At 46.2% G+C, this 10,591-nt stretch overlaps 1 protein-coding gene and 1 long non-coding RNA gene across 5 annotated transcripts in view; one reads left to right on the top strand and one right to left on the bottom strand.

The window, feature by feature from the left end:
• The first annotated feature begins 271 nt into the window (after positions 1 to 271).
• The window catches only part of Hipk2 (homeodomain interacting protein kinase 2), a 189,385-nt gene continuing 179,065 nt past the window's right edge, over positions 272 to 10,591 (top strand). For 2 of the 4 annotated variants that reach the window (XM_078040630.1, XM_078040628.1), the window contains exon 1: positions 272 to 474. In XM_078040630.1, the coding sequence (XP_077896756.1) occupies positions 456 to 474 (19 nt within the window). In that variant the 5' untranslated portion in view covers positions 272 to 455. The remainder of the gene's footprint in view (positions 475 to 10,591) is intronic. The other 2 variants (XM_078040629.1, XM_078040627.1) reach the window with 1 other exon arrangement.
• On the bottom strand, positions 783 to 3,082 carry LOC144375477 (uncharacterized). Its single transcript, XR_013435447.1, has 2 exons — positions 2,511 to 3,082; positions 783 to 1,224 (listed from the first exon to the last, which is right to left on the bottom strand). It is a non-coding gene; the product is annotated as an uncharacterized LOC144375477 (long non-coding RNA).

Genomic DNA, 10,591 nt, shown 5'->3' with positions numbered 1-10,591 from the left:
CGCTGCTCGCTCGCGCTCGGCCGCGCCGCCCCTCCTCCGCCGCGCTCCCCGCCTCCGCCTCCTCCCGGGCAACTTTTGCCGGAGCCCCCACACACAGCCATGCTGAGCTGAGCTCCGGCCGGGCCCTGGCCGCGCTGCCCGCCCCGCTCCCGCCCTCCGCGGACCCGCTCGGGCGCCGCGGCCGCCCGGCCCTCGGCCTCGGCGCCCGCCCGCCCGCCCGCCCGGCCGAGCCCCCGCGCAGGGCCCGGGCCGCGGCGGCGGCGGCGGCGCGCCCGCCCGGCCCCCTCCCCCGGCGCCGGCCAAGTGAGGCGGTGATGCGGGCGCTGGCGGCCTCGGCTGCGCCGAGAGCGGAGACACAGGCTCAAGATGGCAGATTCCGACTGAGGCTGGGGGGGCCGAGCTCGCGCGCCGCTTTCCCTTCTCCGTGGCCATGAATCGCGGACACCCCGGCCCCGATGGCCCCCGTGTACGAAGGTAAGGGGCGCCGGTCCCGCCGACCCCGCTCGCCCGCCGCCGCCGGCCCGGCCCCCGCAGCTTTGTTCTGCCCGCGGCCCCTCGCCGGCAGCCCCCGGCCGCAGCCCCCTCGGCGGGGCTGCAGAGGGCTCCCCGACCCTCCCCGCGCCCCCTCCCCGGCCAGAACGCGGCCGGGGTCCGGCGTTCGCAGGATCTCATTTCCAGGGTGGAGAAAGAGGCTGGGGGGGCGGCGGCAGGGGGTGTGTGCCCGGGTGGGCTACTGCCCGAAGAAAAGAAATGGGGTGGGGGCGCCGGGGAAGACGGACCTCTGACCGTTCTTTTCATTTATTTGTGATAAATGAAGGTGATGCGGTTTAGCTCCCCCCCTCCCAGAACGTTACCTTTAGGATTACCCCCTTTCTACTTCTCTGCCCTCGCTGCTCCCCTTTCCATTCCTCTCCGCTCCCACCCCACACTCCTTTATTCTTCGCGAGCCTCCGATTTTGGGGGGCTGTCGGATCGGATCGTTTGGGGCCAGGCGGTGAGGGGGGGGGAAGAGATGAAAAGTCCATTTCAGACCCAGGCAGAACAATGAAATAGGGTAAAATCTCCCCGCATTAGCGTGGGGAAGGGAGAATGTAGTTTGGGCTTTCAAGTCGGGGGGCGGGGGGCGAAGACGTTTCTCTGGATCGGTCTTGAGAAATCTGTATTGTGCACCTTCTTCACCTGGCGTTGGGTGATTCTTTTTTTTTTTTTTTCTGATTTGACTGTCTTCAGGAAGAAAGAAAAGAAGGTAAGACAGAGGCACTACATTTGCTTTGCACACTCTTTCGTTTCTCTTCAGTCAGTTCCTGCAGCTTCCAGCCAGAAATCAAACCCGAATCAACTAAGTTTTTACACTTCGGTGTGTTTTTGTGTGCTTGTAGTACGAGGGATTTTCAACCAAAGTGTGTCTGATTTTTCAGTCACTTCATCGTGAAAATGTTTCTCCCATGAAATCATTGAAATAGCAGCCTTTACATACTTTTAGCGAGGGTCCATCTGGCTTTCTTTCGGTTTTGTTCAGATATTCTCTGGATGAAATCGCAAACGAGAGGGGAGAGGGTTTGCATGGAATGGAGAGGAGGGGCAAGAAGAGATTGTAATCCTATAAATCCAGGAACAGTTGTGGTGAGTAGACAGGGATCACATTAATAGTTTTATCTCTGTTAGGAGAGGCTGATTTGGGGAAGAAAAAAAAAACTTATCTGAAAAGAAAATCTGTTATTAGTTCTAGGGCTCCAAATGAATTAGGTTTCTGGATGGAATAAAGTTACCAGTCAGGCCTTGGATAACGAGGCTGTAAATAACCTATCGACTGTAAATATTTTTTTTTTTCAGACTCTCTTAGAAACAAAGGGGCTGTTTAGAAGGCAACAGAGAGATGTTATTCCAGGGGCTTTCCTCTTTGATTCTGAAGAACACAAGGTCCATTTAACCATTCGACAAAACAAAACCAAATTTCTGATCACTCCACCACACAGAATAAAACATGCCGGTGGATTTGTGAACGCCTATAAGAGCCCATGTCGGGCAGTCATTGTTCATCTGTGTCTAGCGGAGGGGGCTGCAGTCAAAGCTCCCACTGTCTAGAGTGTTAAAATGAAACAGTTTTCTCTTTATTAAGTACCTCTTTGAGACTCCCTCTGCTGGACACTCGTGGTGAGAATTAGAGAAGGAACTTGGCATTGAATTCAAAACTATAGTAGACGACTGCTTTCTCTGTTACAGGGGGCTGAGTACGTGGGTTGAGATGTATTTTGTCAACTTTGTACAAAGCCATCTTGGGAACTACGCTGTTCTCCTCTTCTCTTCATTCTAAAGCCATATGGAATGTAGGCCATCCCCCCATGGGCTAAGACTTGGAGCTCCTGTTCTTATGCATCCTTCTTTCAATGTATCACACCAGATAAAGGATTGTAGGTGTGTGAGGTGCTATGGCTTCAGAATAATCATGGATCTCTAAGGTCTCAGCTCACAGTTTTGCCAGTCTTCCTTCCCCTTCCCAGGTGACTTACCTGGTGACCCCTTTCAATCCTGGGTTTCCATCAATCTCGTATGTGTAGTCTTTTATTGTTCCTGTATTTTGTGGCATTTTCTCTGTGCCTCTTTATAATTTTTTGAGTAGTCTTCCTCTTCACCTGCTCTTGAGCTCCAAACTGAGATCTGGTCTTTCTGAAAGAGACTATTGGTCATGCTTTAAAGCAGATCGATGACCTCCACAGTCGAGAATTATGCTGCTGGGACCTCCATTTACTCGCTGTGACGGGTGCTTCCAAGACTCCAGTGACCTCCTTTTTCCCTCTTGGTGACATCTGCTGGATTCAGTGAACTTGATTTTTACCATATCCTAATCAGAACACACGGACTCCCTGTGTATGTCTTAAGTGAATGGTGTTTTTCATGTGGAATTTTCCAAGAAGAGGGATTTCTAATGGGTTTTGAGCTCTTAAAAATTGAATATGATTCTTCTCAGGAAAAGTATAATGACACATGAGGCCTTTCAGCTGGAATTGCTTAAATGGAATGCAACTGTACCCAGTTAGAATGCTGGGTGAAGGCCGTAATGCATTAGTAAAGCGTTCGCAACTGCCAGAGATTTAGACAGGAGTACTGTTTTTGAAACAAGGTGTGTTTGATAATACAAATTAATGGGCAACAAAGTATAATCAGTTTTCCAGGACTTGCTTTAAGGATAGGTTTATAAACAGCACATTAGCTTTCAGAGGCTTGGTACTGATCAAGTTAAACTTCTTTTTAAAAAAAGTTTATTTTCTTTAGAAGGTTAAACATTTGCCTTGTGATTGTATTTACTCCATTAACTTGCTTAGCAAGGCCTTTTCAATATGAGTGCAAAGGCCAACCACAAAGGTCTGTATTGCTGTGGGTCCTGAATTGGAGGAACCTAAATTCCAAGTTCATTATGTCTGACTGTACCTGAGATGTGCTGTGTTGATTAGTGGGGGCTTATATCAAGGAACACTTTGCAGAGTTCCAGAAACTGTCCTGCTGAAACTCATCATCAGATGGACCCAAAAGCACCTGTCTACTAAGATGCCTACCAAGAAGGGAGATTCTGAATCATCTTCCCTTAAAAAAATTTTGATGACACAGGTTCTAAAATATCTCTTCCTGTGTTTATGTTTTATATTTTTAAAAAGAGTAAGTATAAATATTGTTTTTCTACTCATCACATTTGAGTAGTGAATCTAAGCTCAGTAATTTTATCCTTGATTCTGGACACTGTGGTATGAGACTAGAAACAGAAAAATCTAGAGTCTGAATCGAGCCATATGACTTTGGGCATGTTTCTTAACTTCTTGGAGCTTTTTTTTTTTTTTTTTTTTTTAAAGCCTTATTGGATTGTGTGAAGACTCCATTAGAAACTAGTGTTTAGTGAAGTCCCTGGCTGTAGTAGGCATTTTCTCAGTATGTATTAAATCCCTCTATCTTCTGAGCTGCTTATGGCGTGACCACTCCAGGGAAAGAATAACCCACAAATAGTTTAGAAAACCAATAATAGCAACATTTCAATTATTAATCTCCTGCTATTCCTTTTGCAGTTTGGGCACCAGCAACAATAAACCCCCTAGAGCCACAGAAGAAAGAACCTTTTTTTTACCCCTCTGTGACCTTTCCAGAGCCTTTATTCCCATTGAGCTTCTGCTGGTTTCAGGTGGAGAATTTCTCTTCTATAGTGGCACTTTCTGTGCTACTTTAAAAATGTACAAATACTAGGACAGAGTTTCAGGGGCTATAACTGTGCCTCTGGCAAAGTATCCCCAAGTGTGAAAGGTGACCTTTGCCCTTAGCCAGGATACATTTCTGAACAAGGCAGCAGGCTGGGCAAGGAGGTCCAGAGGTGGCTCCTAGGGACCTCTTTCGAGGGGAGGATCCTACCCAGCCATGGTCCAGGTTCTGCTCCACCATGCATTAGACATCACTTTTGTACCAAAGAAAACTTGGTGCTTTATGTAAGTTACAGCTGCTCATATTCTTCATATTTTATGTTTTATATTCCTTCGTTTCTCTTCCTTCCTCCCATAGAGACCAATCTTGGGAAGCCACCTTTGAGGTTTGCATGGAACAAAGTAGTGATGATCAAGAGGGTAGGATATGTGAGCATTTTTTTATTGTTCTCTGAACATGTAATTTTCCAGGGCTCTCTGGTAGTCTTGTGATGACGATTTGAGCACTTGGGGTTGCCATCAAAGACGGGATTCAGAATCATACCAGCAGACTTTATGTAACCCCGATAGAGTGTGAACTTGAAAGGCCCAAACTTGTCATAGTTCCATTTCATATGGGGGAGGGATTCATAAAATTGAAAACCTGGATTATAAGATTTTTATTTTTCCTCTAAAAGAACCTGACATACTTGGAGTTGGTGATGTTAATTATGACTTAGGCTGTGCTTTGTGCTGGGCGCTTTCTGTACCCTCTACCCACACGAACTCCCTGTTCTTCTGCTCTGCAGACCAGGACACATCCTTAATGCATTCACTCAGCAAGCATTTACTCAGGGTCTGCTATGTACTGGACCCCTGACAGGTTCTTAGTCTGGAGAAATGACAAAGACTTGGCCCCAACCCTGGAGGATTATAGGAGAATAGGAAGTAAAGCCAAATAGTTAAACTTGGACCACTGTGGGGGGTCTGGGGGGTCTGGCCCCATATGCAGTCTTTTTTCTTTCTTTTTCTAGTGGTAGTTCTTACATGCTTATGTTTTCTTTCTTTTTTTCCATGCTTATGTTTTCTTAAGGTATAAAGGGAATACCCTATTTCCCTATTTTTCTCTTGAAATATTTTCTTTGTGTGGACTAAATAAATAAATAAATAAATAAATAAATAAATAAATAAATAACGTATATAGGAGTGTCACATATACTCACAGATTTTCTTAGAAATGTCTTAGATGTTGCCAGCTCTCATTTGCAGTCTTCCTCTTTCATTACTTGAATTGTGTATCTTTGTCAATGCAAACACATTTCTCATGCACATACCACTGGGACATTTTGTTGTTGTTGTTTTGCATTTAGAGTCACAGGCTCTGTTGTGAGTGGGCTCTGGCACCCACACGTGGCTGTTGGAAGATTGATGCCTGCTTTGCTGTCCTGCTGAGCTCTTGTATTCCAGGTTGCTCTGCGGTGGTACTTGGTGGGTCATCCATCAGGTGGTCATGCAGCAACATTCAGTGCCACTTCCCAGGAGCAGATCATCCTGGGTGTTATAAAAAAAGAAAAGCCTGGCTCTGTCCTCAGGAATATAGAGCCCAGAGCAGGAGCAGACCTCCAGAGAGATGTCATTCATGCTCTGCCTTCAGGAAGGTGAATGTCTGTGACTTGAAATCTTCAGTTCATTAAAACTTTTTTTTTTTTTTTTTCCCCAAGAAAGGGCACCAGGAACTCCCTCAGTGACCAATACCAGTATTCTATTCACCTGATTGTCAAGACATTCCTGGGCCAGGCAGAAATGGCTCCTGCTGTCATTCAAACTTGTTTTCTTTTTCCTTGGTTCTTTTCTTCAAAACCTTTCATGTACTTGAGGATAAGAACTGGGTCTCTTTAGCTTTTTCCTCACAGAGCCTGCTTTATGTTCCTGAGAGCATCTACTGTCTTTCTGAACTCTAGCTTCTCCTCATTAAAAAAAAAAAAAATGGTGATCAAATCTGAATGTAGTTCCTTCATAATGTTCTTATTAGTACAGCATATGCAAGGAAAATGACTGCAGGGTTCTTGCATCTTTGGGAACCCCTGGAGGGCAAGAACCATGTCTGATTCGTCTTTGTATCCCCCACAATAGCTGTATAGTTTCTTAAACCTAGTAGGCACTTCGTAAATATTTGTTGAATTGACTGTGCATTTTAATATCTCTAAGTAATGACTTACTTCAGAACAACCCTGGGTGGTGGCTCCTATCAAGCCTGCGCTCACCTCTTTCTCTCATGCTTGTGTCTGACGTCCTCACCCTCACCTCAACAAGGCCACCACTTCTACTTGACTCTGGAGCACTTTGAATTTCTCCTCTGTGCTTTCAACTCTAGAATCTTCCTTAATTATTTCCCGTGGATTTGACCAACAGAATGCAGAGGACATAAAGTATAAAAAACTTGCACTGCACTTGAATGAAGAAAAGAGAGCACACAGAAGAATCTTGATGATTCAGTATAATGTCAGTTCACCCAGGTTTGGGAAGGACGGTTTGTCAAATTCTTTATGGATTCTGAGTCAGCAAGAGCCATACCTGTTTTACCAGGTCCTCTAAGTTGGCCAGCTCGATGTTCATGAGAGTGGTTGCCAGGCAGACTTTCAGAGGAGATTCCTTCCTCTCTTTGGTGTAAAGCCAATGGGAAAAGCAAAAGAAATAATGGGCAATCTCATTGCACCTGGGTGTTTTCTGATGGGGGACTTTGCCATTAGAAAGCCAGCTAGGAAAAAAGTTGCAAAGAAAAAAAAATTCCAAAAAACAAGCGTGCACACACACACACACACACACACACACACACACACACACACACACACACTTTAAAGCTACAAAACAGTTCTGTGGTTTTATAGCCACTTATTTCTGAACATGGCATTGAACTGATTTGTAGTGATTTTGTTCTGTTTTTAACAATTCTTGCCTAACCACTTTTGCCCTAGTAGGTTCTGATTAATTAAATGCCACCATGTAAGCAGAATTAAGATTGATTGACTCTTCTGCATGTGCTAATGCTGCAGACTTTATAAAACCTTTGTCACAAAAGAATGCAGTCTAATATATGAGCGGACAAGGGCATTCCCCCCCAGGTGGTTCTGTCCATCTGCAGTGAAATATCACTGTGGAACTTTCTATAACATTAGATGGAAAAGCATTTTTGGTTCACACAGTTACAGATTGCATCCTGATGAAAAAACGTTTGAGGCTATTTACCATTTTCCTCCATACCAATGTTTCCTTGTTGATTCAACCTATGAATTGTTAGTTAAATATGAAGTGACTTTTCCAATTATTATAATAAAAGCAATCCATCATGCTAGTTCTATATACAACTTGTAGCTTCAGAGCATTCAAAAGCACATTTTAATGGTATTTGTGCCTATAGTCCTGTTAAAAGTCACATAAGCCAGACGTGGTGGTACACACTTATAATTCCAGTGGCTCAGTAAGCTGAGGCAGGATGATCATGAGTTCAAAGCCAGCCTCAATAACTTAGCGAGGCTTCAATTCAATTAGTGAAACTCTACCTCAAAAATAAAATAAAAACGGCTGGGTATGTGGCTCAGTGGTTAAGTGCCCCTGGGTTCAATCCTTGGTACCCTACTCCCCCAGAAAATCATATGTTAAGATTTGGAGAATTTTGGCTTATTGTTGGTTGTGAAAATGGGGAGGGGTAGGGGTTCTTAATTTTTTTCTTCTAATAAAGAATTTCTAGGGCTCTGACAAAAACCAGAATGTAAATTCTTGAAACTGTGTAGAAAGGGGCAGTTCTAGTTCCCAAATTCTGTGTAACTGCATCCACCCCTCCAAATGCATGCTGCTAGCAGGAACTTCAGGTAGAAAGTGAATTTCAGGGGTGCTTCTGCCAAGGAGAAGTAGAGAGAAAGTGTGCAAGAGAATGCCCATGTGCCATCAGCGCCAGCCCCTGAGCCTCTTCCATCTGTGGCCCAGCACAGTGTGATCACTGTTATTCATTAAGTATGACCTGCACCATCAGGAAAAGATTAATCGATGTTCATTATGTTCTGCTAACTGAGACTGGGAGGTTCTATAATGTATTACAGAAATGAAAATGGTGAAAATAGAGAAACTCTCTCCTTTGATTTTACCCGGGACTTACTCCAAAGGGATTTAAGGCTGCTTCAAGGGTTAAGTTCCTGGTAGAGGGGCAAGTTAATTTATGCAGATCAATTTTGTGGATCAGCTTATTTCCAAGGAAGTCGGATAAATGAGGTATTTCTTTCTGTAAAGAGACAACAGAAACAGTCCAAGCTCTTGTGCCGGCTTAACAAGGTGAATAAGCAGAGCGCATAATGGAATTCATTTGCAAAGTAATTTTTGCTTGGCTTGAGTGGTAAGCACAAAATAGACCAGCAGATGAGAATGGTAAGTGTTTGGGATCAGTTGTTGAAAGGTTTAAAAGGGGTTCTAATTCAAGAGACATTTTATGGTGTGGAGAAGGGGACCGATATAATCAAAATGATACTTGAACAAGGTAATTTTTACCAGGCTGGATATAATCGGAGGAAGGAGGCAGCTGGAGGTGAGCCCTGTGGGGAGGCTGGGTAGTGTAGCGGGAGGTGTGAGCCCCGTGGAGATGGGGCCGCTCTCAGGGTCGCCCAGGAGGACGTGCAGATAGCTCTGGTCAGCATGCCTGGCCCAAGGGTTCAATCATTATTCGTTCCTTTTTGCTTTCGTCCCTGAACCTTGTGGTGGAGACCTAGGGTGGGGAAGGCTTGCTGGAGCTGGCGATACCATGGTATCGTTCTGTTCTTCTAAGAGTCTCTTCTTTCTGTAGGCTCCTCACATTGCCCAGGACCTTCTTGAGTCATAGTATATGCCTGGCAAGGTCTTCATGAAGTAGTGCTCAGCTTTTGACACCGGAGGACACTGAGGTCCAGAGCAGTGAAGAGCCTCTCTGATACTGGACAGGGAGTCTGCGCGTGGGGACACAGATCCAGGCTCGTCCACCCCCTGCCCTGGGCAGTGTGACGAAAGCCCCAGAACACCCCAGAATGCTCCACGTCTCCAAGTGGAGCTCCGATGTCATGGTTCCTAGGAGGCTATCCGAGCCACTTACCTCTGTCCCCAGACTGTGAGAGAGGTAGTTACTGAGTTTCGGTCCTCTGGGACCACTTGCAGTCGGCAGTGCTGCCTGGAGCCTATTCTGGAGGGAATCTTTCCTTCTTTCCCAAGGAGAGGAAAGCCACAGTGCCCTCAGCTCCTGTGTTTACAGTCTCCTGTTAGGAAGTTGTTCCTTGTTTCCCTGAGAAGCTCGCAGCTTGTCACCATGAGCTACTTATTAACAACAACAACAGAGACTCACAGGAGAGGAACCAGTACAGTCATGATGAGTTTCACAGAACCTCAGAGCACTTTTAAGTCATTAAGCAGCTTTTTTGAAAATGTTTATTTTTTAGTTGTAGGTGAACACAATATCTTTATTTCATTTTTATGTAGTGCCGAGGTTTGAACCCAGTGCGTCACGTGTGCTAGGCGAGCGCTCTACCCCTGAGCCCCAGCCCTAGCCCTTTTTAAAAGAATACTGATTCCCAAGGTCTGATTTAGAGTCTTTCTTTCCCTTCACCGTGACCACAGCTTGAGACCTGCCATTGCTTTCAGCCATGTCATTCTGATCCCATGTGGGATCCTCGGTATGCATTCTGCCTGGTGCTGCTCCAGACCTGCCTTAGAAGCATGGCAGTTCTTCCAAGCAGCCTTTGAAAGTATCTGAACACAGATTTTTACACTGATTAGAGCTTGACATTTGTGAGTCCTGGGACCAGAGCACAGCACCGGGCCCAGCCTGCCACTGACCCTTCCTGGTTTGTGTGTCCAAGCACTACCCCCTCCCCCTCCTCTTGGACCTAGGGGTGACTCTGGGATGCCTGTCAGGCCTATGTGTATGCCCACAGGCCCTGGGAAGGGACCTGGCCGCTGGCATGGCCCTTGTGGAAGGGAATCCCCACAGCCCCAGGGTCTGGAAGAGAGCGGCTGCTCACCTGTAAGTGGTTACACACCTTGACTCTGGGGACTCCTGAGCCCTGGGGAGGGTATGGCAGGGACCCTGTGTTCTGCCTAAGGGCAGTGCTGATAAGGGGACACCTTGCTTCAAACACTTGGGCAACAGACACTCGAAATGTTTCCTGTTTGTCTAAGGATGGCTGGCTGTTGCTTCACTCAGCTGGGCTCCCTTCCTTCCCTCCTTACCCTGGGTTTTCTACACAGTGCTGCTTGCTTTGTGAAGCTTAAGTAATGAAATGGGCCACTTTCCTGTTGCAGCTAAGAGAGCATGTTCACAGTGAACCTGGTCAGTCTGGCCGCTGTTGTGTGCGCTCTGGCCCTTGGCATACATGGCTCCCTCCATCCTTGATGGCGTCTCTTCTCTGCTTCTACCT

The sequence above is a fragment of the Ictidomys tridecemlineatus genome, chromosome 2 (genome assembly GCF_052094955.1).
Source record: "Ictidomys tridecemlineatus isolate mIctTri1 chromosome 2, mIctTri1.hap1, whole genome shotgun sequence".
Taxonomy (NCBI): Eukaryota; Metazoa; Chordata; class Mammalia; order Rodentia; family Sciuridae; genus Ictidomys; species Ictidomys tridecemlineatus.
Note: the sequence above shows the minus strand (reverse complement) of the source record. Positions and strands in the feature narration are given on the sequence as shown.